Here is a 27387-nt window from a genome sequence, read left to right on the forward strand (position 1 = left end):
GGGGACACAGATCCCCAGGGGTGGAGCCAGGAGAGCCCCCGGGCATCACGGCCACCCCGTGGGCCCACTTGTTACCACCCACGGTCCCCGCTGTGGTGCCCTCACAGCTGCCGTATTCGACCCTTGGGGTCCCCGGCTCAGAGGACCTCGGGAGGCTGCCTGCGGCCACAGAGGCCCACGTTCCACATTGTCTGTGCCTCCTCTGCGCCAGCCTTGCCCCTCAGGGCGGGCACACGGGGGCCCAGGGAGGGTCTGCCACGGCGGTGCAGCCGCCAGCCTGACCCAGTGACTCCAGAGGAGACTGACGGGAAGATGCAGGGGTGGGGGCTCTAGCTCGCACCCCCAAGTTCCAAGCCTGACACCCCTGGCTGTGTGGCCCTGACCCGCCGTGATGAAGTGTCTTGAACTGAGGACAGACGCTCCAGGGATAGGGGACATTAGTGCTAAACCCGGAGCCTCTGGGCAACCCCCCCCCCCCCCCGGTCCCAGCAGCCTCCTCTATGATCAGGCGTCTTTTCGGGGTGATGGGTGGGGGCCTGAAGACTCACACCGGTCAAGGCTCCGTGCACACAGCCGGTGCCCAGTTATTACTGGGACTGTCCGTCACCCCTTCTCATCGATGTTTCCAGCCAGCTTCTAGGATGCCCGGAGGGGTCTCCGGCCAGGCTGGGGTGGCCGTCGCCCCAGGACCCCTCAAACCGGAGAGGGCAAACCAGACCAAACACACCCTCCTGCTTTGGCTGACCCACCGCTCTTGAGCACGGCCTGAGCCAGGGACTTCCCCAAGGTCACACTGACCTCCTACGGCGCCCCTCCCGCCCCCCACCGAGGTCCCACCCACCCTCCAGCCTCATTTTCCCCACCAGCACCTGAAGGGGCCCAGGGATTTTTCCTGGGGGAGAAATGACGGGTGGGAGGCTGGTGGGGCTGACAGTGGCCTGACCCCCACCTAATCCAGCCGGAGGGGACGCCCGGCCCCGCCCCTCCCCGCCCCTAATCCCGCTCTCTAAGCTGACACAGCGTCTGCACCTCCTGCCCATCCGCTAAGCCACCAAAGTCCCCTGCGCCTAACTCCCGATCCCTCCTGCAGCCTCTTAACCCACCTGGGGCCAATTAGCTAATTGGGGCCTGAGAACAGAGCAGCTCGTTAGTGATGAGGCAATTAGGGCATTAGGGACCCCCCCGCCCCACTCTGTGCTGCAGGCCTCGCGCCCCTGTCCCCAGGCCCGCCCCACACACGGGGCAGCCGAGCCCGGACGGGCCCCCAGGGAGCCTCGGGGAGCACCGGCCACCCCGGGGCCCGGGCTCACCCGCCTCTCGGGCGCTCGGGCCTGGGTCTCCCACCTCGCCCCCCAGACAACCTCCGTCCCGTCCTCCGTGGCGCTGAATCCACCAGACGTTGTCTTGGCCTCACCGCTGCCCCCCCCTCCCCCCGCCCCCGTCTCCCCTCCTCTCGGGCGCCGAGCTCCTTGGGTGGGGGTGGACAAACCAGTCTCAGGGTCTTTCCCCTGGAACCTGCTCCAGCTCTTGGACCACTGCCTCTGGGACAACCTTGTCATCTACCTGTCCCCAAAACTGGGCCCTGGGGAGAGCCGCCTCCTCCCTCTTCCCCCAACTCTCTCCCCCAGGGTTGTTCCCCTCCCCCAACTTCCATCCCCACAGCCAGACCAGGCCTCCCATCTTGCCCCCAAGAGATATTCATCCAAAATGCCATCTGACTGCGTCCCTCCCCTGCTCCACAAACTCCCGTGGCTCCCCAGTACCCTCTCCACACACACACTTGGGTCCAGCATTTTAGCCTTGCACTTCATCGCTCTGATTACTTTCCGTGAAAGAGCAGCCCACCCTCTGTCCCCCCTTCCCTCCCCTGCTTGAGTTGTCTCACTAGGCTTAGAACCACCTGACGCTGTATTATGTCTCCTGGTTGGCTATCTCCCCGACTAGCATGTCAGCTCCGAGGTTTGTGTCTGTTTCGTTCACTGCTGTGAACACTACCTGGTATACTGTAAGCGCTCAACAATGTTTATTGAATGAATGAAGAACGGACTTCTATTCATTCCCCCAAACCCAGCGAAGTGCCCCCTACTCCCCGGCCGGCTCGGTGTCCGGGGGAGCCGACAGGAACCGCCTTCACTTCACTTCTCGGAACCACGGCTTCCCCAACCCCCGTCAACATCTAACCCCCGCCAACCTCTGTGTCTAAGAGGACCTTTTTCTGGCCCCAGCTGCTGAGAACAGTAACAGTGGGCGTTCATCGAGCACTTCCTGAATGCCAACCACTGTGCAATGCTCTCTGCTTCCGTCACCTCGTTGCCCCACCAGGGCAGGTCCTGGTGTCACCGTTCTACAGCTAGGGAAACTGAGGCCCAGAGAGGGGAGGCCCTTGTTGGTGTCCTACCGTGAAGGGAGGCAGACCCAGGCCGATGGTCCCCCCCCCCCCATGCACACACCCCTCTGGAGCCGCAGCTTTCCTCCCCCCCCCCCCCACGCCCTCCCTCTGCAGCTCAGAGCAGCCAGGGCCTGGGCGGGAGGGGCCGCCTCAATTAATCACCTCGCACTAATCTTCCCATCTCCGGACCCCAACCCGCTCGGGTCTGCAGGACCAGGCCAGCAGCAGACACGCTGGGCCCACTGGGGCCATCCAGGGGCTGCTGGGGGTGGTGAGTACGAGGCAGGTGGGTAAGAGTGGAAGCTGGGGCGCAGAGAGCCCCCCAGGGCGGAGGACTATGGGGGCAGTGTCCCAGCCTCCTCCCTTTCGGCGGGGGGGGGGGGGGGGGGTCCTAGACAGAGAGAGATGGACAGACAGCCAAAAGCAGACATGCAGGCAGAGGCAATCCAGGAGAGCTCGAGAGGGAAAGAGAAAATAGAGCTGGAGGGACAGGCACCCAGGGAGCCGTGCAGAAAAATGCCCCGAGAGAAGAGGAGGGGGAGGCGGATGGAGAGCGAGACCATCCGAGGTGGACGGAGGGCCGGGCCGGGCAGGGCGAATGCGGGACCCGGCACGCCTTTCCTCGGCACATCTAACCCCAGACCCAGAGGACTCGGGGGGGGGGGGGCTCCCTGCCCTCCCCAGCTGGGGGTCTCACCACCGCCTGCCCTGCTGCCATCCCGCCAGGTGGGGGTGAGGACAAGCCATGTTCCTGAGCCCGGGTGAGGGGCCTGCGGCGGAGGGGGGGGGGCCGGGCCCGGGCGAGGAGGCCCCCAAGAAGAAGCACCGGAGAAACCGCACGACCTTCACCACGTACCAGCTGCACCAGCTGGAGAGGGCGTTCGAGGCCTCCCACTACCCGGACGTTTACAGCCGCGAGGAGCTGGCGGCCAAGGTGCACCTGCCGGAGGTGCGCGTGCAGGTGAGGGCACCCGGCAGCCCAGGGAGGGAGCCGGGGCCACACTCGGGCCCTCCGGGGGCACAGGCAGGCGAGACACTGGGAAGGCTTCCCGGAGGAGGAGATGTGGGACTGAGACCTTGGCGTTGGAGTGAAAGTCGGCCAGTCGGGAAGGAGGAAGGGGGCTGGCTCAGGTGGTAGAACTTGTAACTCTTGATCTCAGGGCTGTGAGTTGAAGCCCCACTTTGGGTGTAGAGATTGCTTAAAAGTAAAATCATTTAAAACGAAAGGAGGGAGAGAAGGCAGGCAGGCAGGCAGCGCGGTGTCTTTCTAGGCGCACAGAGCAGTGTATGCAAAGGCGCGGAAGGTTACACCGGGGGTGTTTCCGTGGAGCTGGGTGCGAAGAGGGTGGAAGGGGATGCCGACCGCGGCTGAGAAATGGCTTTCCACGGGCGTCAGATGCTGCGCCGGTGGCTGGGACTCAGCGCCCAGGGCCGAGTTTCAGAGAAGTACCCCAGGTCGGCTTGATGGGGGCCGTGGGGGGGCCTTCTCAGAGAGGGCCATCTCCTTGAGGCAGGTAACTGCAGGTCAGAGGGAGGCTAGCCGGTTCTGCACAGCGGGGAGCCCCAAAGGAGGACACAGGGGGGGTAGGGAGCGGCGGGCTGGCTCCTCCCCACAGAGCCTGAACCGGGAGCACCCCTCTCACCACCTCCAGGTGTGGTTCCAGAACCGCCGGGCCAAGTGGCGCCGCCAGGAGCGTCTGGAGTCGGGCTCCGGGGCCGTGGCAGCCCCGAGGCTCCCCGAGGCCCCAGCCCTGCCGTTCGCCCGTCCTCCGGCCATGCCGCTGCCCCTGGAGCCCTGGCTGGGCCCCGGGCCCCCGGCCGTGCCAGGCCTTCCGCGCCTCCTGGGCCCAGGCCCCGGGCTGCAGGCGTCCTTCGGGCCCCACGCCTTTGGCCCAGCCTTCACGGAGGGCTTCGCCCTGGAGGAGGCGTCCCTGCGGCTGCTGGCCAAGGAGCACACACAGGCTCTGGACAGGGCCTGGCCTCCCGCCTGAGTCTGGGGCCCGCCCGTGGCCACCCGTGCCGGTGCCCCTGCCTTGCATCCCGGGGCGGAGGTGGCCCGGCGGGGGCCTCGGCCTCCCCGCCTGCGGGCCGGGCAAGGGGTGGACCGTGAGGCTCTGAGGCAGTAAGGCTGCCATCGCAAGACACGCCCAAGTCCCCCTGCCCGCTCCTCGTCCCTCACGGCGGAGCCCCGGCTCTCTCAGAAGTGACAAAGAACAGCAGTGGCCGCCCATGGCCCTGGCGTCTTTCACTGTGTGTCCCCTGCGTGCCCGTCGCTTTACCCCTCATGACAGCTGCTTTACGGGGGAGGAAACCGGCCCAGGGAGGCCAGTTTCCACAGCCACACAGCCGCTCGGGGTGGAGCCGTTGTTCAAGCTCGTTGCCCAAGCCCAACACCCCAGGTGCCACGCCGAGCCCACGCCGGTGTGGGACACGGGGGTAGCTGGGCTGGGCGCGAACGGCGGGTTCTCAGGCAGAAGCAGGCGGACGCTCTGCTCCCTCTGTAAATCAAAATGTGGCTTCTGTCCCCACTGACCACAGACCCGGTCACGTCTCCCAGCCCAGTGAGGGCGGGATGGGGCCCTGCTGGCAAGACCCACATTTGTCCCGTCCAACCCAGCCATGTCTCCCCAGGGCGTGACGGACACCCTTCCGGAACTCGGCCGGACTCCTTGGCAAGGGGGCCACGGAGGGCAAGGAACAGGGTGTGAGCAGGCCGGAAGCCCCCCCCCACCCCCCCAGCGTCAGCAGGACACGGGACTTCCCCATAGGACGGGGCAGCCCAGGTCACGACAGGAGGGGAGGGGCTGGAAGGCAGGAGGTGCACGTAACCGCCCTCCCTTTGCGCTCTGTCCGCGAAGTAACCACAGGTTCACTTCCGGGTCCTCACATCAGTGCACACCCACTGGGTGGGGTTCGAGCTGCCCTGCTCACCTTGGCTCACGTGACACCTCACGCAGGAGCCCCCTGGCCCTGTCTTCTTCGCGTGGCGGCAGCCAGGTCAACAGCCCACCCACGCATCTTCCATCCATCTGACCGCCGGCCGCCCATCCCCCACCCGTCCATCGTCCGGTGATCCCTCTATCCATCCATCCACTGCGCGACGGGGCCGTGACGGTGAACAGAACGAGACAAAAATCCCTACCCCGACGGAGTTGCCACTCTCATGGGAGACAGACACAAGCACAATTAAATAAACACCGACAATCGTTCGTAAAACACCAGCTGGCTTTAAGTGCTGGGAGAAAATAAAACCAGAAGAGGCAGTCGAGTGCATGCAGCAACTGTAGTTCGACAGGGCGGTCGGGGGGCCTCTCAGACGTGACGTCACGGAACTGGAGGAGGTAAAGAGGGAGCCATGGGAACACCTGTGGGGGGGAGCCACCCAGGCAGCGGGAACAGCAGCGGGAACAGCACACCCAAAGGCTCTGGGGCAGGACCGGGGTTGGCACGAGGGAGGAACCACCAGGAGGCCCCTGTGGCTGGAGCAGCGAGGTGCCCGCAGGGAGGTGACGGGAGGCAGGTGTGGCAAGGCCTTGTAGCCGTTACACCTCTGTTTTCACACCGAGAGCCAAGGGGATCCACGGGAGGGTTGGGACCCTCCGCCTGCTCTGGGCGGGCCACAGGGAGGGCAAGTAATCCGCTTGGGCAGAGTCTTCCTAAGAGGATGAGGACTCCCATTTTCCTGGGACTAGACGGAATTAGTCCCCAGCCCCACCCACCCAGCCACACAAGCAGAGGAGCCCCGAGGGCCCCTGGCCCGGCCCCCAGGGGGTGCCCTCATCCCATCCCCCCGCTCCACCCCCTGCAAGCCCCAGCCTCGGCCCTGGGTCCCAGGCAGGGCAGGAGTTAGGACTGCTGGGAGCCGGGGTTCTCACTCAGGTCTGTGGGTCAGGTTCGCGGGGTCTTAATGCAAGATTCCGGGATGCGTCTCCTGCGGGGGGTGAAGGTGAGGGAGGGGGCGGGGGAGACCGAGACCCGGGTACCAGACGGGTGGACGGGAGGATGGTGGTGAGGCCCAGGTCCCCAGGCTGTTTCAAATGACCGGCCCATGCAGACGACACATGACTCTGGCCAAAGAAGGAAAACCAAGTCCGTTCCCTCTGGCTGGGCCGGCTAAACTAGGTAGGGGGCTTCAGCCGGGGGTCCTGGGGCCACACTCGTCCAAGAGAACTAGTCCCTGGGGCTACAAGGACCCAGAGACAGAGCCACACACCTGGACACTGAAGTCCCCGAGGCCAGCATGCCTCAGGGCCAAGCCCGCCCCAGACACTTCGGCTTCCGAAGGCCACAAAGATGCTTACGGTCCGGGTGGCACAGAGAAGGGTTGAGTCTCTTGCAACCAAGAGAGGTGGGTCTAAAAACACCTCCTCCTGGAAGACGAGCTGGGGCCTCTTGGGCGGCGTGAGAAATCCCGAAGATGGACAGCAACTGCCCGGGGGGAGGCTGCAGCCACGGAACCACGGGGCCTGAGTCGCCCCCCGCCCCCCACCTGCCCCAGTCTCCCTCCCGGCTCCGGCAGCAGACGGCACCCAGCAGCACCCAGGGCCCGCGACGACCCCCAGGGCCCTGGTCCAGCCTCACTCTGGGGACCAACCAGGCACCAGGTGAGAGGGCCTCCTCTGCTCTCAGAAAACTCTTTTCTCCAGGCAGATAGAGTCTTCTGTGGGGGCAGGATGGGGAAGATGCTGTGTGCCTCCGGGGTCCTCCTGCTGGGCCTGGTGAGGTCCCTGACGAGTCAGGGCGGCCCCGGGGCCTTCCCCTGCTAGAACTTCCGGTTCTTGCTCAATCGGTTGTGACGCCAGATGTTGTGTTTCCGCAGCAGCCGCCAGTACTCCCGGGTCTCGGGGTCCAACTCCTCCAGCTTCTTGGGGGGGCCCACGTTCATCTGGAACAGCCTGATGCGGTGTGGGCAGGGGTCAGGGCCGCACAGCAGACCCTCACAGCTCCCCCACCCCGGGCACCCTGGGTAGAGGCAGCAGCACACGGGGCCCCACACAGAGGCTGCGCAGTCCTGCCCCAGGGCCTTTGCACTGGCTGTTCCATCCACCTTTAAAGCTCCTTCCACCCACTCAGGTCTGGAGCCACGCATCACCTCCCCAGGGAAGCCCTCTGGAAAGCACAGGGGATCAGCTAGGCCACCTTCACCCCGTCACTTGGTCTCCCGGGTCTCCAGCCTGGCCCACTCACCACTCAGGGTACTCCTCGTCTGGCTTCAGGACCACGTCCTGGCGCTCCTTGTAGATGTTGACGCCCATGGCATGACTGGTGAGTCGGACAGGGTCCGTACATACGTCTGGGTCCTTCAGGGCCTCGCTGACCACACCACCTTTGCCGCCTTTGCCCCCCTTCATGACTGGGGGGGGGGGGGGGGAGAGAGTCGTTTCTGTCCAGCTGCACCCCAGGAGGCCAGCCTTCTTTTCTACCCCTTTCTCCGGGTGGCCCCCGGGTCCCCTAGACTCTTGCCTGCTGCACCCAAAATGATCTTTTTTAATGCTTATTTTTGAGACAGAGAGCGAGAGCAGGGGAGGAGCAGCGAGAAGGGGACACAGGATCCTTAGCAGTGAGTCCGATGCGGGGCTTGAAGCCATGAACCGTGAGACTGTGACCTGAGCGGAAGTCTGACGCTCAACCGACTGAGCCACCCAGGCGCCCCATGCACCCAAAATGACTTTAAGTGAGACACAGATATTGCTTTTAACACTGCCGCGCAGACTGACCAGGTCATTGCTCTCCAATTCTGTTTTGATACCTTCTGTTTATCTCACAGAGAAAAAGGTCTGGTATGTGTCTTTAACGCCCAACATTTTGTCAGTTCCCTCCTTTCAACAAAGGAGATCAGGCAAGGCTATACCCAGCTGATTTTGCCTTTGCTTAGGTGGCTAATACTTAGACGGGCCCCTCTGCTTCCTCGAATTTCCGGTGGCGGGTAGCCCAAGGTCACACAGTGACCCAAGAGTTGGGACCCAAGTTCCTAACACCCCGCCCCCCCCCCCCCTCCCCGCAACAAAACACATCCCGCACCGGCGCAGTGAGCCAAATCCCTTCCTAGGTCCCTCAGAGCGCGCCTGCGCAAATAGCTCAGCGTCTGCCTCTTTAAGCTCGCGCCCGGATTCTAGGCACCGCCTCCCACACAAGCGCCTGCGCACTATTAACTCCCAATTCCCAAACCATGCCCATCTGGGTCCCTCTTAACCCAGCTCACCCGGTCTCTTGGCGTAACCCCGTACAAGGAGTCTTCCAGGCTCGACAGGGACCGGGAGCTCCCGGGCCGACCAGCTGGCCCAGGTCCGCGTAGCCCCGAAGAGGCATCTGGCCGCCATGGCGTATGCCGGCTGTCCGCACGTGCACTCTTCCGGGAGACGACAGCGGCTAAGGGGTGCTTGGGAGTTGTAGGCTCCTAGAGATTTCTGGGAAATGTAGTACTCCACCGTTAGCCATTCACCGTGACTTCTTTTACAGGGGTCTTCAGTTACCGTGTGAGGGGACTTTCCAAAGAGATTTCATTTACTTATTGCCCTTCTTTGGTTACTTACCACTTGAAGATCACACCTTATGCATTCCTGATTCTATTCAATGAGCAATTACTGAAAACCTAAAAGTAATTGGCTAATACTTAATAGCCTCATTATCCTCCAGCCCTTTTGCTAAATCTGTAGCCAGCTCGATCTCGTTTAATCCTCACCAGTAGCAGGTAGCTGCTATTATTATCCCCAGTTTATAATTGCGGAAGCGAAGCTCAGGGAGGGAAAGTTATGCCAGGACGCGCCATCCCTCCACCCTACTGTGAGCGAAACCGGAAGTCCATGTAAAATAGGGTCCCGGCGCTGCTTCCGGTGTCCCTGGAGTCGAAAGAGACCGCCTCTCCCTTTGATATTTTCCAGTCCCATTTCTTCTCATCCATTGGGATAATGCCCACAGCCGCAGAAGGCAGGCAATGATCACTAACCCCGTTTTGTAATTGAGGAAACAGGCCCAGAGGCCAGCCCGGGCTCTCACTCTGTGTAAACAGAGCATTTGGACTCGAACCCTTGGTTCCGACACCTGGCGCTCCGGCGCCGCGAGGCTCGCTGGGAGAACTACATTTCCCAGCAGGCCCGGCAAACGCGCGCAAGCCCAGTGGGCCGGGAGCGCTGCGCGGACGGACCTGCCGGCGCCGCGGCCACTGGAGGGCTGTCCTGCCGGGGCGTGGGGTCCTGGGGGCCGTGCGGGCTGAGGCCGCCTCGGTGTGGGAAGTGAGTGGCCTGACGGGGCAGAACGGGGTCTGGAGCCGGCGGCTGAGGTAGGGGGTCTGAAGTCTTGAGTCTGGGGTCTTCGGGAGGACCGGGGTCTTCACTTGTAGCTTTAGGCTCGAGTTAGGTCTTCAGGCTGGGTTCTGAGGTTCGGGTCAGAGCCTGGGGTTGATCTTGAGCGTGACATTGGAGGTTTTGAGACGAGGCTCTGATTTCTGGGGTCTTGGATCTCGGCTTAGACTGAGGTCTTGAGCCCGCGGTCTCATGGAACTGTACCAACCGGGTCTGTAGAGTCAGGGTGTGTCTCCCACCTGGGTTACAAGGTCGCGGTGGAGGAAGATGTGGAAGAACTAAGTCTGGGGTGACGGGGTCCACGGCTGGGAGAGGCCTGGGGTGACAGGTACAGGGCCGCGGGGGGGGGGGGGGCGGGACCTCAGGGTTTGGAGCCCGTGGAGCTACTGTCTTACAACGGCCTGTTCTGCGCCTCAGTTTCCTCATCTATACAATGGAGATCATAGCGGACCCTTCCTTGGAGGGTATGGTGCGGCTTAGGTTATGTGTTCTGTACGAGCGGCCCCCACCTAGAGCCTGGCACCTGGCTGGCACTCAGGAGATCGTATCTTTGAATCTCTCTTTCAGATGCTGGCCCAGGCATGGAATCCCTGACAACTTCCCAGTCTCCCCCAGGCCCTCCAGCTATGGACTTGGAGGAGCCCAGGGACGCCCTTTCACCCCCTCAGGACGTCACCCCCAACTGCCAGTGGGACCCGGTGCCGGGAGGCCCCGGCAGCCTGAATCAGATGGAACTTGATGGGCCAAGTATTCGGGAACTGGTGCAGCAGTTTGAGGCTCTGCCTGGTGATCTGGCGAGCTTGTCCCCAGACGGACCTCCCTGCCCCCTGCACGTTGCCACCGGCCACGGCCTGGCCTCCCAGGACGTCGCTGATGCCCATGGGCTCTTGTCTGCCGAGGCCGGCCGGGACGACCTGCTGAGCCTTCTGCACTGCCAGGAGTGTCCTCCTCCCCAGTCTTGTCCGAAGGAGCCTCCGGACCCTGCTCCTCGCCTGTTGCAGCCCCCTGAGGACCCAGACGGGGATGCCGGCCCCCCGGAATGGCCGGAGGGCGCTTCTGCCGAGCAGGCCGGCAGCCGGAGCTCAAGCAGCTCCCCAGAACCGTGGCTGGAGACAGTCCCTCTGGTTGTTCCCGAAGAGCCCCCTGCCAGTGTCCAGGTAGAGCCTGTCCCGCCTCCTGGGCCACCTCTGCTGCCAGCAGCCAAGCCAGGGGACTCAGTCCTGCCCCTCTTCTGTCTTCTTCCAGAGCCCCAAGACCCTGGTGCCATACCCTGCCCTCCAGGAGGGTGAGTGTCCTGTCCACCCTGGCCACAGGGACTGGGCAGTTTCAGAATAGCCCAGCTCAGGCTCCCAAATTGGCACAAAGTTGGCCAGTGACGAGTTGCTTCTAGAGAGGCTCTGAGGTTGGTTGAGTAGACTCCAGACGGTCCGGTGAGAATGTTCTAGAAGGAATTGGGACGGAAGGGCAGGTTTGCCATGTGGAGCACCGGGTTCTAGAGCAGGGGTTGGCAGATCGCCATCTGCGGACCACATCCAACCCGCCGCCTGTTCTGGCACGCCTCGTGAGCTAACCAGCTCTTAGGTTTAAAAAAAAAATTTTTTTTTCATGTTTTTATTTTGAGAGCGAGAGTGCGCACGAGCAGGGGCGGGGCAGAGAGAGAGGGAGCGAGAGCGTCCGAAGCAGGCTCCGCGCTGTCAGCACAGAGCCCCACATGGGGCTCGATCTCATGAACCGCGAGATCGTGACCTGAGCCGAAGTCAAGAGTCGGTCGCTTGACCGACTGAGCCACCCAGGCGCCCCGGCTCTTACATTTTGAAGCGGTTGGAAGAAAACGGAATAATATTTCTTGATGCATAAAAAAGATGTGCAACTCAAATTCCGGCATCCACAAATAAAGTTTTATTGAGACACAACCAGGCCCATTCATTCACGGACTGTCTATGGTGGTTTTCATGTTACAACGGCCAGGGGTTGAGTAGTTGCAACAGAGACCGTCTGGCTCACAAAGACAGACATATTTACTGTTTGTCCCCTTGCATAAGAAGTTTGTCAATCTCTGCCCCGAAGGCGTGGAAAGAACTGGTTCTGGGCATCTAGAATGTTCTAGGACTTCCACCTAAACTACCTGAGGCTATAAGTCAAAGAGCAAAGTTTTATGGTTGTGGGAAGGGGAGCTGGTTTGGACCTATGGTTACAAGGTGCCGGAATCATGGGTGGAGCTATGAGTCACCCAGGTAGTTCCAGATTTTGGCACTTTGCCTGTGGTTCTAGATTAAGAGAACCTGGGCCGGTGAGAGTGTTCTGGAATGAACAGAGCTATCTAGACTGGGGGGTTTCATAATCATGGGTGGAAAAGAGCTTATCTGCCGCTCCAGACCAAAGGAGGGTGTTCTGCCACTGTGGGTAGGGCCATCTGATTCTAGAGTACTCAGAAAGTTCTAGAGTTGTGCTATACAATAGAATCATAACGTGAGCCACGAGTGACTTTCGATTTCCTAGTTCTCTGCTTTACAGAAAAAATAAGTAAAACTGGTAACATTTTTTTAATTTTTAAAAAATATTTATTTATTGGGGCACCTGGGCGGCCTAGTGGGCCGAGCGTCCAACTTCAGCTCAGGTCCTGATCTCGCGGTCTGAGAGTTCGAGCCCCGCGTCCGGCTCTGTCCTGACGGCTCAGAGCCTGGAGCCTGCTTTGGATTCTGTGTCTCCCTCTCTCTCTGCCCCTCCCCTGCTCGCACTCTCTTTCTCTCTCTCTCTCTCTCTCTCTCTCCCTCTCTATCAAAAATAAATGTTAAGGGGCGCCTGGGTGGCGCAGTCGGTTAAGCGTCCGACTTCAGCCAGGTCACGATCTCGCGGTCCGTGAGTTCGAGCCCCGCGTCGGGCTCTGGGCTGATGGCTCGGAGCCTGGAGCCTGTTTCCGATTCTGTGTCTCCCTCTCTCTCTGCCCCTCCCCCGTTCATGCTCTGTCTCTCTCTGTCCCAAAAATAAATAAAAAACGTTGAAAAAAAAAATAAAAAAAATAATAAAATAAAAAAAAAATAAATGTTAAAAATATATAGAATTATTTATTTATTTTGAGAGACGGAGAGAGAATCACAAGCAGCCTCCACTACGTCAGCACAGAGCCTGACACGGGGCTCGATCCCACGATCCGTGAGATCATGACCTGAGTCAAGACGAAGAATCAGATGCTTAACCCAGTGAGCCCCCCCCCCCCCGCCGGGCACTCCAAAATTCATACCATTTTAACTAACTCAAACGTATTTGAGTGTCGTTTCAACGTCCAACCGGTATCTACAATTGTTTTTACGTTTTTTTCCTACTAAATTTTCAAAATTCTGTGTGCGTTTTACACGTCACAGCATATTTCAGGGGCACGACACCCACATGTGCCTGGCTGTTAGCATATTGGATGGTGCGGTTCTAGAAGCTCAGAGTAGAGCTGTCTGCTGTTCCAGAATGCTTAGGGTCTTCCAGACCTGGAACAAACAAAGCAATGGCTCCCGGTTAGGACACTTTAGAACTGACCGAGCTGTCTGGTCTGGTTCTAGACTGCTCAGGGAATTACAGAACCAGGAGGGGAACGTTCTGCGTGTTTCTGGGCTGGGTTGGTGGAATTCTAGAACTTTGAGCAGAGTTGTTTGTTGCTGGGCTGCTCCGAAAATTCTTAGAACCACAGGGTACAACTGAAGTGTCGCAACTATGTGAGGATGTTCTAGAACCGTTAGAAGCATGACCCGATGCCGTCACGATGAAGAAGTTACAGAATCACGGAGTGGGGAGATGTGGTTCTGGAGTGGTGCCCATTTCTGGACGCCCCCCCCCCCCCCCCCGGAATTCTGTGGTCCGAGACTGTCGGAGAGTTCTGGAGTCACAGAGGGGAGCCAGCTGGGGTTCTGGACGGTGTGAGTTTTAGAAATGTGACAAGGGGTCTCTTTCTGCTCTGATCGGGCAGTTCTCTGAGTATGGAACAGAGTCGTCTGCAGTTCTGGGCTGGCAAGGGAGAAATCTGGAACGGTGGTCAAAGCTCACTGGCTCTAGATGGATTCGGGGGATTCCAGAACCACCGAGTGACGTTGACTGGTCCTAGGACATTGCTGGTTTTAGAAGTGGGACTGCCTGGTTGTAGCCTGATGACAGAATTCTAGAAACACAGGGTGGAGGTGTCCGCCATGAGCTTTTTTTTTTTTTTTTTTTTTCTGGGGGGCTCTGACCTTGGTTCTAGACCCTCAGGGGTCCAGAAACTGGGTCATCTGGCCCAGAGTCCTTGAGCCGTGGACAGAGTCAGCTGGTTCGAGACTGACGAGAGGGCTCTAAATCTGTGAAGGCCAAGCTGCTTGTCCCTCCTGCTGCTGGGATGGTTCTGGAACGGCGGGCAGACCCGCGTGGCTCAAGTGCTAGGCTGGGGGGTAGAAGTCGGTGCTTCCAGACCACCGTGGGAGCCGGGACCCTGGGCGGAGCGTGTGGGGCTGGACACGGCCGGCAGGGCTCTCGGGCTGACCCTCCTCCGCTGTTGCCTTCAGTCCCTGGTCCCTGTGACCATGAAGACCTCCTAGACGGTGTCATATTTGGGGCCAAATACTTGGGCTCCACCCAGCTGGTGTCCGAGCGGAACCCGCCCCCCAGCACACGCATGGCCCAGGCCCGGGAGGCGATGGACCGCGTCAAGGTGAAGCCAGGGCCGGGCAGGTGGGGCTCCCCAGGGCCGGCGGGAGGTGGTGGGGGCAGGGGGGAGCCGCAGGCCGGTCCTCGAGGCCCCTGGAGCCTGGTGGGGGTGGGGCGGGCAGAGGCTGGGTCTTCGTGGGCCTCCACTTCCCACCCCCCCCCCCACAGGCCCCCGAGGGGGAGACCCAGCCCATGACGGAGGTGGACCTCTTTGTCTCCACCAAGAGGGTCAAGGTTCTGACGGCTGACTCCCAGGTACAGGGCCGGGCCCGGCCACCGGGCTGGGGGCGCCCCCGCCCCCCCCCGAGGGTCCGCACAGTCCGCCCAGGCCTGGTCTCCCCCCCCTCCCGCCCCCCTGCAGGAGGCCATGATGGACCACGCCCTGCAGACCATCTCCTACATTGCCGACATCGGCAACGTGCTGGTGCTCATGGCCCGGCGGCGGCTGGCCCGGCGGCCGGCGCCCCAGGCACACAGCCGCCAGCTCTACAAGATGATCTGTCACGTCTTCCACTCAGAGGACGTGAGCAGCCCGGCTCCGGGCATCCGGGGGGAGGGGGGGCGGGGGGGGGGGAGAGGGGGACTCGGCCCGCCCTGCGCTCTTCCAGAGACCCCTGGTCACACCGTCCCTGCAGCGTCCTCCCCTCGGTCCTCAGCGCTGTCGGCTGTCTCCCCCACCACCCCCTGGGCCTCTGGTCTTTGCCATAAGCCTCAGAGACTGGCGGCCCACCCCACAGCCTTCCCCCCTCCCGGCTGGTGTCCCTCCCCTCCCCCGACAGATTCCCCAAGACAGCGGCTGCTCTCCACAGTCCCCGTAGCCACAGGGCACGGGGCTGTCTCCCAGAAATCCTGTCCCTGACGGGGGCCGGGAGGGCTCAGCCCCGAGGAGGGTCTGGGAGACCTGAAGGAGGGGGGCGGGACACCCCCCGAGAGCCACTGCCCGTCGCCACGCAGGCCCAGCTCATTGCTCAGGCCATCGGCCAGGCCTTCAGCGTGGCCTACAGGCAGTTCCTCCGCGAGAGCGGCATCGACCCCAGCCAGGTGGGCGCCCAGCAGAGCCTGGGGGCCACGGGCCCCGGCCACCTCCACAACGGGGACCTCGACCACTTCTCCAACAGCGAGAACTGCAGGGAGGTGAGCGTGCGGGCCGGGGGGCCCCTGCCAGCCTCCCTCAGAGCCGCCCTCATGCCCCCCACCCACCGTGTCCCCCCCCCCAGGTGTGCATCGAGAAGCGTCGGGGCGAGGGCCTGGGCGTGGCCCTGGTGGAGTCGGGCTGGGGCTCCCTGCTGCCCACGGCCGTCATCGCCAACCTGCTGCACGGGGGCCCTGCCGAGCGCTCGGGGGCCCTCAGCATCGGGGACCGCCTTACTGCCATCAACGGGACCAGCCTGGTGGGGCTGCCCCTGGCCGCCTGCCAGGCCGCCGTCCGCGTGAGTCCTCTCAGGGTGGCAGGGTGCTTTCCCTGGGCCAGTCCAGAGGGGCATGGAGCATTAAGTCCCCCCCCCCCCCAAATGCCCCGTGCTCTGGGAAACTGAGTCTTGGAGAGGGGATGTTGTTGGTCCGGGTGACCATGATGGGGTGAAGGCAGGATGTAGCACCAGCAGCCCAGCTACAGAGCCGGGGCCTTCCTCTCCGCCGCGAGGCAGCAAGCGTGTTCTTGAGTCTGGACCCTTTTGTTGGATGGGGAAACTGAGGCCCGAACATGGGGAGGGACCTGGCCAGGTCAGGAGGGCGGGTCCGACCCGGCCCACGCAGCAGGTTAAGGAGTGAGCACGGCCGACCTGGCTAGAAGCTTGCTTCCCGTGAGGAAACGGAGGCCGCGGGAAGGGAGGGGAGAGGTCACACAGCTCCAACCCGAGGCCGCCGGGCTTGAGTCGTGTGTTCTTAACTGCTTCTCGAGGAGCCTTCTAGAATCTAGGGCCCTGACTCCAAAGCTCCATTTTACGAGTGGGTAAACTGAGGCCCCGGAGGGAGCTGCAGCGTGCCGCGAGGTCCGGCAGCGCCCTGGGGGCCTCGCTAAGCCCACAGCCCCTGTCGCGCACAGGAGGTGAAGTCGCAGACGCTGGTGACCCTCAGCATCATCCACTGCCCGCCGGTCACCACGGCCATCATCCGCCGGCCCCACGCCCGCGAACAGCTGGGCTTCTGCGTGGAGGACGGCATCGTGAGACCCCGGCCCCGGGACAGGGTGGGAGGGGGGTGGGGGGGGGAGACCGGCGGCCCCCCCCTGAGCAGCACGGCCCCCTCCCCGCCCCCTCCAGATCTGCAGTCTCCTCCGGGGCGGCATCGCCGAGCGCGGGGGCGTGCGCGTGGGGCACCGCATCATCGAGATCAACGGGCACAGCGTGGTGGCCACGCCGCACGCCCGCATCATCGAGCTGCTCACCGAGGCGCACGTTGAGGTGCGCGGGCAGCGGCCGGGGCGGGGCCGGGGGCGGGGCCGGGGGGCGTGCCCTCCTGCCGGCCCAGGCCCGCCCCCAGCCGCCGGCCTCCGCTCTGGCCCCCCCAGGTCCACATCAAAACGATGCCGGCCGCCACCTACCGCCTGCTCACGGGCCAGGAGCAGCCCGTGTACCTGTGACCGGCCACCAGCCCGCCACCGTGCCTTAGCGCCAGCAGCCCCGGGACTCCGTCCGCGGGGCCTCCGGAGGCTTCTTGGCTCCCTGTTCTTCTCTGATTGAAAACATTAAATGCTTGACAAACGGGCAGCATCTTGGCTCGAGATCTGTGGCGTTGAGAGAGGAAGGATACGACCGACTCTCAACTCGGTGTCCTTCCTGGAAATCTCTAGAAGCCACTGCTGTGAAAATACTCTATTTATTAAAGACTGGCGGAAGGAGGTAGGGTTCTAGGTTCCGTACGGGAAACTGAGTCCCAGCTCTAGGGAGGAAGAGGGGATAGGGGCCAGCTGGCCACCTGGGAGGGGTCACAGGTCGGTGGCCGGGCCCCAGTCGTAGCCGTCTTCGTCAGAGGACTCCATGTCTCGAGCTCGCGTGAACTTTTTCTTCAAAGCTTCCTGCCCGTATGTCCTGGGGATCAGGAAATAGAATAGAGGCTGTGGGCAGGGGACAGGCAGGAGCCACCCTTACCTGAGGCTGACTCTGTGGGGCACGGTGGGTGTGGACAGAGATGAGCGAGACTGTGCATTTAGGGATCAAGCCTCGTTAACGAACTCCACATCCTTCAAAGCCCCAGCCAGTGTCCTGTCCTTCAGGAGATTTTCCCAATCAGTCCTCGTAGGAAGACAGCATCTGCTTCTTTGGCCCTGACGACATGGGGGTCCGAGTGACCCTGTCTGCTTTCAACCCGCCCACTGGGCTGGGAGCACCATGAAGGCATAGCCTAGTTCTCGGTCTCGTCACCCCCAGAGCCTGAGTCCCAGGAAGAGGGCCGAGGGGCCCCAATCTGGACTACGGGGGGGGGGCTCTTACCGCATGCTGTCCTGTCGCCACTGACCATGGGGGGAATGGCCATCCACCTTGGAGGGGGAGAAAGGAGGTCAGCACTTCCCCCAGAGTAAGACAAAGTAGGGTGTAGAGGACCCCCATCCCAGCTTCCCACCTTGGCCCCGGTGGTGCTACCCACGCTTTCTCCTTGCCCCACACAGGTCTGCAACTCCTCCAATTTTTAGTGAGAAAATGGGGTGGGACAGAGAAAGGCCTTGGCTGCGATCCCCTAGCCTGTCAGCAAAGGGGGAAGTGGGTTCCCAGCTGTAGAATTCTTCAGAGGGCTGTTGTTAGGAACTCATAAATAAATCCGTGTATGGAAAGTGCTCAGGATAGTGCCTGCCCCATAAGCAAGCTGCCGTGGACAGTTGAGCAGGTTGGATACTGCACAACTCCAGGGAAGGACCATTCCAAGTAGAGACCTCACAGATTTGTACATTTTTATATTTAACAAGAGACAGTCTGGAGGAAGGGTTGCCTTTGTCGAATTTATAAAGGGCACTGCAGAGGCTGAGGCAGGCTCAGTAAGAACAAATGCTATATAAATACATGTTGTTGTTAAACACCCAACTAGTGTGGGCTGGGACTTGGACGAAGAGCATTGAGTTTAAACAGCCACCTTGTGACGTCAAGATTTATCCATTTCATTATGTCCCAGATAAGGAAATACAGAGGTTACAATGTTTGTTTTAAGTTGTTCAGTGACTCAGTGGCTCAAATACCCTAGGTCCGGGTCTCAGACACTGATCTGATCAGAGAAGCTTCTGTTCGTTAACATCCTGGTGGCAAACATCCTGGTGGCAAATCCTCCCCTGTGTGTCCCAGCCCCACCCAAGACCCCTGCCAGGCCGCCCCCCCCCACCTCCGCCGCCGCCCGTGCCCTGCTTACCTGGGCCCCTCGGGGACCCGGGGCTCTCCCATGATCCCCCGGGCTCTGAGGCTCATCCGCCAGCACGGGTTCCGAGGACCGGGCCAGAGCTGGCGCCGGCGGACCCTCGTCCACGTCCGTGTGGGGGCCGCCCTCGCCATCCGTGTAGCCCTCCCCGTCTGTCTCGTAGTCGCTGTTGACCCGGCTGTCACAGCTCAGATCCGCAGAGCTGTCGGCCAGGCCTCGGTGAGGCAGGTCCAGGTTGCCCTCCGACGAGTTGTCCGGCTGCGGGGTGGGCGTGGCCTGGCTGAGCCAAGGCCCCGCCCCCTCCTCCCAATCCCACCCCCGGCCTCCAACCTCACTGCCAAAGCAGGTCCAGACCGTCACCTCAGGTCCGACCTTGGCCGTGGACGTGCCCCAACCCCCGCCCCGGGTACCTGGTCCTCGGCCGTCCAGATGGGCCAGGTCTGCTGCTCGCGGATGACGGCCTTGAGCTCCCGGTACCAGGCGTCACTCGTGCCATGCAGGGGGATGGTGGCTGCGGGGAGGGGGCTTCAGCGTGGCCGCAAGTGCGCGGCCAGGACCCACCGCCCACGCAGCCTCCCCCCCCCCCACCCCCCACCCCGCCGTCCGCCTACCCGTGAACAGGTGTTCGCTGTGCTTGCGTAGCTTCTGGGCTTGCGCGTAGAGGCGGCGGGTGCTGCGGCGGGAGGCGGGCGCCAGCCACTGGCGCAGGGCCTTGAGGGCCACGCGGCTCTCGGGGGCGCAGAAGACCACGATGGGGTAATATTGCACGTAGTTGAGGCGTTCCACCGCCGACGGCGTCACGTCCAGGAGCGCGTGCTTGTTCTGCGCCAGCCCGCGGCGGAGGCGGAGGCGGAGGCGGAGGCGGAGGCGGAGGCGGAGGCGGGGGGCGGGGCGGACGGCAGGGAGAGAAACACCCAGAGACGCAGCGGATAGGTCAGGAGGCAGGTGAAAGGTCAGAAGATCAGAGGTGGAGATGGAGGATTGGGGTCAAGGTGGACCCTGACCTCAGGGCGCCCGCGAGCGCAGTGGGCAGGGGCTGTGACGGCCCAGGGCTCGCCACTGTGTCTCTGTCCCTCTCAAGCCCCGGCATCGGCATCGCAGCACCTCCGAGAGGGGCGCCGAGGGGGAGGGGGTCTGTGCCGTGCAGCCCGGCCGGGGCGGGAACGGGTTGGAGGCCTGGGCCTTGGTTTCCCAACCCTTGAAACGGGGCACAGAGCGGGGCCCTGCTTACGTTCTCGGCGATCACGCGCACGGTATCCAGCTTGATGATCTTGGAGGGGCTGTCGGTCCTCGATACGCTGTCTGTGGAGGGAGAGGTGACCGGCGGCTGCGGAAGGGCGCTCCCCTCGCCGCTCAGATTCTCGGGCCTACCTGCCCCTCCCCTGCTCAAGAACCCACCATGGCTGCCCATCACCCCGAGGGCAAGTCTAACAACAGCCACGAGCCTGACTCGCTGCACTCAGTCTCCCTCCTGACCGTGGCCTACACTGCCGTGGACCATGTGGCAGATGGGAAACAGCCTCAAGGACATAAGGTCACTGGCTCGGGGTCACGGAGCCGACAAGGGGCAGGGCAAGGAGCCCAATGTGGTGTTTGTGTTCCAGACACTAGCTGTGCCCCGCTTGGCCCCAACTTGGCTCGGGCTGCGTCTGCTGCTCTCCCATCCCCCATGCGTTCTGTAGGACTCGAGATAGAGCCCTGCCTCCTCCAGGAAGCCCTCCAGGACAGCCAGGGGCTGATGGAGGTGACATGCCCTGCTCTGGAGGGCCCAAAAGGAAAAGGGGGGGAGTGGGGCAGAACCCTACCTAATTTATTTTATTGTTATGTGCAGAACAGGGACACCTGGGGGGGCTCCGTCGGTTAAGGGTCTGACTTCAGCTCGGGTCATGATCTCACAATTTGCGGGTTTGAGCCTCGTGTCGGGCTCCGTGCTGACAGCTTGGAGCCTGGAGCCTGCTTCGGATCCTGTGTCTCCCTCTCTCTGCCCCTCCCCTGCTCGCACCCTGTCTCTCTCTCTCCCTCTCTCTCTCTCCCTCTCCAAAATAAACATTAAAAAAATTTAAAAAGTAAAATAAAATGTACAGAACATAAAACTCACCATGTCTAAGCACACAGCTCAGCGGCCTCAGGCACACTCACACTGTCGTGCAGCCGCCCCCGCCATCTGTCTCCAGAACTTTCCATGTCCCCGAACTGAGACTCCGTCCCCATGAAACACTGGCTCCCCACCTCCTGCCCCACCCCTGGCTCCCACCATCTACTCTCTGTCTCTGTGGGCAGGACTCCTCCAGGGGGTCACGCGAGACGTGTCCTTCTGTGCCCGGCTTCTGTCACTGCTCAGTGTCCTCCGGGTCCACCCACGTGGTGGCAGGAGACAGGACGTTCTTCCTTTTTACAGCTGGATCATACTCCAGTGTGTGGACGGACACTGTGTTTATCCTTCACTGTGGCTAATACTGGGAACGTGGGGGTGCAAGTGCCCGTTTGAAACCCGGCCGTTACTTCTCTTCGGTATAGACCAGATGTGGACTCGCTCGCTGGGTCAGACGATGACTCTGTGTAACCGAGGAGCTGCTCGTAGTTTTCCACAGTGGCCGCCTGGTCTCACGCTCCCCCAGCCGAGCACGAGGGCCCCCACTTTCCACATCCTCACGGACACTTGCCATGCTCTGTTTTGCTGTGTTACGCTCTGGCCCCGTCCCGGGCCTCGCTTGGCCTCGCACTGTGGTTCTGATCGGCACTTCCCCGGCGACTAGTGATGTTAAGACGACCTTGCCCTCCAAACCACACGCCGGAGCCTCGTCCTTCCGCCAAGTTCCCTTCCCACAGACCCTGCCTCCCCTTTTGCTGTGGGGAAAGCCCCCTGAAGGCTGCTGAGCCCTCCGGGGCAGTGAGAAAGGGCCTCACCTCCTGAAATGCTCGCACCTCGCACGGGCACGAAGACCATTCCCACACTCATTCCTCCTGCCAAGCACAACCCCATTTGAGAGACGAGGAAGTGAGGTCTCAGGGCAAGCCACCAGCTCAGGGTCACCCAGCCAGGAGGAGCAGGAATTGCCTGGAGATGACATCTGCCCAGAGAACGGCCTCGCTCGAAAGCCCCGGCCAGGGGACACTTTGGCAAGGAGACGGTGTGTGTCTGCAAGAAAAGCCCCTCCGCCCTCCTTTGGGGGGCTCCTGACCAAGATCGCCACCCCACGGGGCTTTGATCTGATGCTGTATTCAAGGGCATCCGCTCTGCAAACACTTCTCTCCGCTGGAAAGCGGCCACAGTGTGTCAACCAACAGGTGTGGCTGTATCCCAATAAAACTTTATTGATAGGTTATAGGTGGTGAAATGTGAATTTCATATCATTTTCATGTGTCACATCACATTTCTTTTAACTTCTCTTCAACCGTTTGAAATGTGTAGATACACCATTCTTAGCTGGCAGGCTGTATAAACACGTAGCTGATGGGCCAGATTTGGCCCTGGAGCTTTAATTTACTGACCCCCGCCCCCCCCCCCCCAGCTTGTTTCAGTAGTTGTTCGTGAATTTTTGGTGTTCTCGGGGGAACAGTTGTCTATCTTGCTCAACGCTGTGTCTGTAGCTCAATAAAGGAAGGGGCAGGTGGCACGTTGGGTTCATCGGCAATGGCTTTGGCAATGGCTGCCGGGCGAACTGTATTAAGAAGGATTCTGAGGCTCTATCCGGACAAAGAGCGCCATGATTGGCTCAGGACGTCTGGCCCAGGCCTTGGAGGGGGCGCTGGTGACTCATCTGCCTCGTGTCTGCCTGCCGTGGCTGTTTTAACTCTTTCCCGAAACAGCAGCAGCAGCAGCCCCCTCATCAAGCTGCCTCGGCCCCCGCGCTGGGGAAGAGGCTGTGAAATCGTTCCCCCAACAAGGCTGCTTCCTTACCTGCGATCTCGAACTGGTCGGGCATCTCCGCAGTCAACTTCTGCATGGCAATGTCTGCCACGGGCCCCAGGATCACCACCGGGCGCTTGAAGCTGGCTGAGGGGCAGAGAAACGGCAAGGATCAAGATCCCATTTGCAGCAAAGACCGCTAGACCCAGCCAGGCCCATGGCTGCCCGGCTGAAGACTACATCTCCCAGCGTCCCCTGCAGGCAGGAGGGCCACGTGACCACCTCCCGGCCAATGGGGTGCAAGCAGAATTGTGCGCCGTTCTGGGTTGTAGCCTTCCAGGAAAGATAGGATCCCTGTTCACCTTCTTGCCTCTTCCCCGGCCGGAATGGTCTTGGACCACATCATAAGGCGGAAAAACAAGATGTGAGACCACCCTCCGTTACTTACACCCGGGCTATGACTTAAAAAGAAGCTCTTTTCTGCTTCTGCAGCTCTCACGTGGGTTGGGTTATAGCATTGAAGTCAGTAGACCGCAAACTACAACCCGTGGGGCCACATCCGGCCCACTGCCTGTTTTATAAATAAAGTTTTATTGGGACACAGTCACGTCCACTCATGTACTGCCTCTGGCTGCCTTCGTGCAGAGTGGAGTCGTTTTGAAAGAAACCACACGGCCCCACAAAGACTAAAATAGTAACTGTGTCTGACCTTTTGCAGGAAGAGTTTGCCAACCACTGGACTGATGGCTACATCATTTTAGCCATGAGGAAACGGGCACAGAACGCACAATGGCAGGAGAAAAAAGAGTAGTCAGCCCCCTCCTGATACCCCTATTCCCATCCCTCGGAAAGGATTTTTTGAATTTTCTCTTTGAAGTTTATTTTTGAGGGGCACCTGAGTGGCTCAGTGGGTTAAGCGCCCAACTTCGGCTCAGGTCATGATCTCAGGGTTCGTGAGTTCGAACCCTGAGCCCACATCAGGCTCTATGCTGACAGCTCAGAGCCTGGAGCCTGCGTCGGATTCTGTGTCTCCTTCTTTCTCTGCCCCGCCCCCGCTCACACCCTGTCTCTCTCAAAAAAAAAAATAAAAAAATAAACTTAAAAAAAAAAGTCACCCCCTCCAGCCCCCACGAACCCCCTTCTTGTCCCTGGCTGAGCCTGTTCTGTACGTTTCACACACGTGGACTCAGACCCCGTGTGGGCTCTGGGGTCTGGTTCCCTTTCTGAGCGTCAAACATTCAGGGTCTGTCTGCAGGGCAGCGGGTGTGGGCGCCTCGCTCCTGCTAGTGGGCGGGGCAGCGACCTGCGCGTGCGCGGTGGACACGTTCAGCAGTGGACGCGCGCATGCGCGGTGGACACATTCCTCCGTGGACGCGCGCGTGCGCGGTGGGCACACTGTGTGTATCCCTTCATCTGTCGGTGAGCATGTGGGTTGTTTCCACGTTTGGGCCGTTGTGAGCCGTGCTGCTGTGGACACGCGTGTTCAGGCTTCGGTCTCACGCCCGTTCACAGTATGCGTGGATTTTAAAGGGTGTCTGTTCAGCGCCAGCTGACACCCCAGAAAGGGCAGCGCCCACGGAACGCCCGGGCGGCCACCGCAGGCCACGTGTGGCCGTGGAGCCCCTAAAACGTGGCTGGTCTGAACCCAGATGTGCCAAGTGCAGAATACACACCAGGGCTTACACACACACACACACACACACACACACACAAACACGTGCGCGCGCGCACAGGAGGGTGTGAAATATCTCACCGACTACTTATAATTGGGTTATCTGTTAAAATACTTTGGGTACGGTAACAAGGTAAATTGTTTAAGTTACGGATAACCACTTCTTTTCGAGATTGCGCCTGTGGCTTGCGGATCTCTACTGGAAAAGGAAAGGAGCCCTTTCCTGTTTCCTTCGGCACCCTAAAATAACCCAAAATGGGTATTTTGGGTGAGGGGGGGGAGGTTAAGGATGGGGGCTTCCGAAGCCTGGACGCGGAGGAAGACTTGGTCCAGAGCTTCCGAAAGCCTTACGAGCCCCCCCTCCCCTCGGCCCCCCGCCCCTCGGACCCACCTTCTCGAAGCACCACGCGTTCATACGGCGGGTAGTGACCCTGCCTGGTCAGATCGGACAGGTCCTCGCGGCTCCGATGGGTGGTCTTCTTGGCCCCTCGACGGAGACCCCGCAGCCGCCAGAACTCGGCCCGCGCGTTGGAGCCCGAAGACGCGCCCGGCCCGGCGCCCACGGCGCGCTGGGCGGCCTCCAGACTGGCCAGCTGCTCCGCCCTGGGGAGGAGGCAGGGGGCTGGGCACGGAGGGCGGCGGAAACCCGGCCCGGGAGCCGGGAGGCCGCGCCCGTCTGCGGCGGGGAAGCCGAGGCCGAGGGGCGACGCACCTGCTCTGGTTGGGGATGATGCCCCGCTCCTGCTCGCGGAGGTCGCGTCCCATGCGCGCCGCCAGCCAGTGGCCCCCGCGGGCGCGGCTCTGCCCGGGGCCGGGGTACAGCGTGTCCAGCACGTGGAAGACGTCTCCGCGGGTGAAGCCCAGGCCCGACGGGGGGCTGGCCTCCAGCTCGAAGTGCGTGCGGATGTAGAAGGAGTCGCCCACGCGGGACTGCACCATTTTCCGGAAGACTGCGGACCGGGGAGGCTCGGTGAGCGCCCAGGCCCCCCGCCCGGCCCCCGCCCGCCCGGCGCCGCGCGCGCGCGCACTCACTGTCCTGCTTCCGCTGCGTCACCAGCTCCACGTCCTCGCCAGGCGGCAGCCCCAGCAGGAACTGCACGGCCTCCTCGCGGGTCAGGTTCCGGAAGGGGACGTCATTCACCTGCCGGGGAAGGGGGCGTGGCATGGGCCGCGGCCACCCCCCCCCCCCCCCCCGGCCGGACCGGCGATGCCAGGTCTGCTGGGCACGGGGCCCACTCCCGGGAGGACAGCAGGGACTGGTCGTGACCCAGCCAACGAGGTCATGACACAGGCAGGGAGACGTTAAAACGTTCAGATGTCCAGGGGCGTTCAGATGTAGCTGGCTCGGTCGGTTAAGCGTCCGACTTCGGCTCAGGGCACGATCGCACGGTTTGTGAGTTCGAGCCCCAGGGCGGGCTCTGTGCCATCAGCTCGGAGCCCGGAGCCCGCTTCCGATTCTGTGTCTCCCTCTCTCTCTCTCTGCCCCTCCCCCACTCAAGCTCTGTCTCTCAAAAATAAATAAATGTAAAAAAAAAATTTTTTTTTTTTTTTAATGTTCACATGTCCCTGGGGGTGCTGCGGGTCCTGGGGGAGGACACACAGGCCAGGACAGACTCCAGGGCCACCCAGCAGGCCGCCACACCCACTGCCGGCTGCCCCAAGTCACCTGCAGAATCTCATCTCCCTCCTGGATGCCCTGCCCGTCGGCCGGGCTGCCCTCCTGCACCCCGGACACGAAGATGCCCACGTCATTGCCGCCGGCCAGGCGCAGGCCGATGGTGGAGCCCTTGGGGAAGCGGACCACCCTCCAGTCGGGGCTGTACCTGTAAGGGGAGGCAGAGGCGGGGTTAGGCCGGAATGGGTGGAGAGGGGGCGCGCTGGGCCTCCCTGGGAGAGCCCCCACCCCCTCCGGGCCTCAGTTTCCCCACAGCCTCGCATGGCGGCCCCACCAACACGGGGACGCAGCCCCGGGATGCGCGAGTGTCCGGCTGAGGGGGCTCTTTTCCCCGGGGGCACGTACCCACGGTCCTCCTTGCTCTGGCCGCTGGGCACCCTGTAGATGTCATAGCTGCTTTGCCTGGCGGAGCCTGAAAGGGAACAGCAGTGTGTTTTCCAAGCACCCTGACTGGTCTAGCCGCCACACCTCAGCCTTAGGGTGTCCCTGCCCCACGGCGCTGTCACCCAGCCCTCCATCCTTCCCAGGGAGCTGCCCCTGACCTCTTAGGCCCCTGCCCCCCTCTCCCGCCCTGCCTGGCACCACCTCACTGGTTGGGATCAGAAAAATCAGAAGGATGCTCAGAGTCACGTCCCTGCCACCGTCCGCTCACCTGTTTCCGAGATGGTTGTGGAACCCACTGAATTGTCCCGCCAAAGCGGGGGGCTCTCCCTGGAGGGGGAACAGATTTGGGGTGAAGCAGGGGCGGATGCCGAGAGGCGACTGTAGCAATTCTCATTTATTTGCACCCAGATTCAAATTCTGCCTTTCTGGCTGGGAGACCGTGGGGCCGCTGCTCTCTCTCTGAACTCGGGTTCCCTCCTCTGAGCCCCGGGGACGGCTAAGTCAGGGCCACAAGGAGGCATCGCTCAAAGTGAGGCAAACCTGTGGCCGATGGTCATGTTTATGATTCTAGTTAGTGAAAAGCTATAGAAGGTGATATGGTCTGAGTGTTGTGCTCCCCCCCCCCCCCCCCGCGCCACCGCCGTCCTAACCCCGGGGGTGGGGGGGATGATGGTTTGGGAGGTGGGGCGTCTGGGAGGCGAGGCGATCAGGGTTAGGTGAGGTTGGGGGGGGCAGGAAGGGGGTGCGGGACCCGAGTGCCGTCTCTTCCACGTGACCACACTCGGAGAGAAGCGGGTGGGTGTCTGCAGCCCGGAGGGGAGCCCCCAGCAGGGACCGCCGGAGCCAACACGGTGACCACGGACCTGCAGCCTCCACAAACCACCCCCCCACCATGTGTGGTATTCGTCATCACAGCCTGAGCTGCCTGAGACACACACGGGAAGGAAAGTCCCCTGCAAAGCCAGCCCGCTATTAGCACAGATGAGTTACTTTCCAGACCCGGCAGACGCTTCCAAATAAACACGTGCGGCTGACTATATACTTTCGAAAGAACGTCAAGGTCACGGGGCGTCTGGGTGACTCAGTCGGTGAGGCTCTCGGGTCACGATC

At 61.7% G+C, this 27387-nt stretch overlaps 4 protein-coding genes across 8 annotated transcripts in view; 2 read left to right on the plus strand and 2 right to left on the minus strand.

Annotated features, from left to right (window-relative positions):
- Nucleotides 1-3065: 3065 nt before the first annotated feature.
- Nucleotides 3066-5657, plus strand: RAX2 (retina and anterior neural fold homeobox 2). 2 transcript variants are annotated; one of them, XM_086699507.1, is made up of 2 exons: nt 3066-3350; nt 3661-5657. In XM_086699507.1, the coding sequence occupies exons 1-2, from the start codon at nt 3135-3137 to the stop codon at nt 4378-4380; spliced, it is 936 nt and encodes a 311-aa protein (XP_086555633.1). In that variant the 5' UTR covers nt 3066-3134; the 3' UTR covers nt 4381-5657. The 2 variants fall into 2 exon arrangements, with proteins under 2 accessions (XP_086555633.1, XP_086555634.1); XM_086699508.1 differs by having other exon boundaries at nt 3070-3350; nt 4042-5657.
- A 1-nt stretch (nt 5658) lies between these two features.
- MRPL54 (mitochondrial ribosomal protein L54) lies at nt 5659-9190 on the minus strand. 2 transcript variants are annotated; one of them, XM_086699509.1, is made up of 4 exons: nt 8923-9190; nt 8592-8796; nt 7577-7742; nt 5659-7284 (listed from the first exon to the last, which is right to left on the minus strand). In XM_086699509.1, exons 2-4 carry the CDS (start codon nt 8707-8709, stop codon nt 7152-7154), a joined length of 417 nt encoding a protein of 138 aa, XP_086555635.1. In that variant the 5' UTR covers nt 8710-8796; nt 8923-9190; the 3' UTR covers nt 5659-7151. The 2 variants fall into 2 exon arrangements, with proteins under 2 accessions (XP_086555635.1, XP_025772342.1); XM_025916557.2 differs by having other exon boundaries at nt 8592-9190.
- A 298-nt stretch (nt 9191-9488) lies between these two features.
- APBA3 (amyloid beta precursor protein binding family A member 3) lies at nt 9489-17063 on the plus strand. Its single transcript, XM_086699506.1, has 11 exons — nt 9489-9668; nt 10258-10847; nt 10936-10975; nt 14214-14359; nt 14524-14610; nt 14717-14878; nt 15310-15489; nt 15573-15785; nt 16400-16519; nt 16617-16757; nt 16865-17063. The coding sequence occupies exons 2-11, from the start codon at nt 10272-10274 to the stop codon at nt 16934-16936; spliced, it is 1737 nt and encodes a 578-aa protein (XP_086555632.1). The 5' UTR covers nt 9489-9668; nt 10258-10271; the 3' UTR covers nt 16937-17063.
- A 90-nt stretch (nt 17064-17153) lies between these two features.
- Nucleotides 17154-27387, minus strand: part of TJP3 (tight junction protein 3) — a 28541-nt gene continuing 18307 nt past the window's right edge. For all 3 annotated transcript variants that reach the window (XM_086699505.1, XM_086699504.1, XM_086699503.1), the window contains exons 9-21: nt 26546-26604; nt 26239-26305; nt 25885-26041; nt 25251-25359; nt 24931-25168; nt 24610-24821; nt 22598-22693; nt 19928-19998; nt 19308-19518; nt 19107-19207; nt 18691-18954; nt 17787-17833; nt 17154-17384 (exon numbers count right to left, since the gene is read on the minus strand). In XM_086699505.1, the coding sequence (XP_086555631.1) occupies nt 17282-17384; nt 17787-17833; nt 18691-18954; nt 19107-19207; nt 19308-19518; nt 19928-19998; nt 22598-22693; nt 24610-24821; nt 24931-25168; nt 25251-25359; nt 25885-26041; nt 26239-26305; nt 26546-26604 (1735 nt within the window). In that variant the 3' untranslated portion in view covers nt 17154-17281. The remainder of the gene's footprint in view (nt 17385-17786; nt 17834-18690; nt 18955-19106; nt 19208-19307; nt 19519-19927; nt 19999-22597; nt 22694-24609; nt 24822-24930; nt 25169-25250; nt 25360-25884; nt 26042-26238; nt 26306-26545; nt 26605-27387) is intronic.

This window comes from Puma concolor, chromosome A2 (genome assembly GCF_028749965.1).
Source record: "Puma concolor isolate L17-30 chromosome A2, mPumCon1.1.hap2, whole genome shotgun sequence".
NCBI classification, from domain to species: domain Eukaryota; kingdom Metazoa; phylum Chordata; class Mammalia; order Carnivora; family Felidae; genus Puma; species Puma concolor.

Bases quoted from the DNA above. Each gene is read 5' to 3' on its own strand.
- RAX2 (XM_086699507.1), top strand. From the start codon at position 3,135: ATGTTCCTGAGCCCGGGTGAGGGGCCTGCGGCGGAGGGGGGGGGGCCG. The intron at 3,351-3,660 runs GTGAGGGCACCC...GTGTCTTTCTAG, and splicing joins TGCCGGAGGTGCGCGTGCAG to GCGCACAGAGCAGTGTATGC.
- MRPL54 (XM_086699509.1), bottom strand. From the start codon at position 8,709: ATGGCGGCCAGATGCCTCTTCGGGGCTACGCGGACCTGGGCCAGCTGG. The intron at 7,743-8,591 runs GTGAGCTGGGTT...CCCCCCCCCCAG, and splicing joins GGGTTACGCCAAGAGACCGG to TCATGAAGGGGGGCAAAGGC. The intron at 7,285-7,576 runs GTGAGTGGGCCA...ACACCGCATCAG, and splicing joins GACGAGGAGTACCCTGAGTG to GCTGTTCCAGATGAACGTGG.
- APBA3 (XM_086699506.1), top strand. From the start codon at position 10,272: ATGGAATCCCTGACAACTTCCCAGTCTCCCCCAGGCCCTCCAGCTATG. The intron at 10,976-14,213 runs GTGAGTGTCCTG...TGTTGCCTTCAG, and splicing joins ATACCCTGCCCTCCAGGAGG to TCCCTGGTCCCTGTGACCAT. The intron at 14,360-14,523 runs GTGAAGCCAGGG...CCCCCCCCACAG, and splicing joins AGGCGATGGACCGCGTCAAG to GCCCCCGAGGGGGAGACCCA.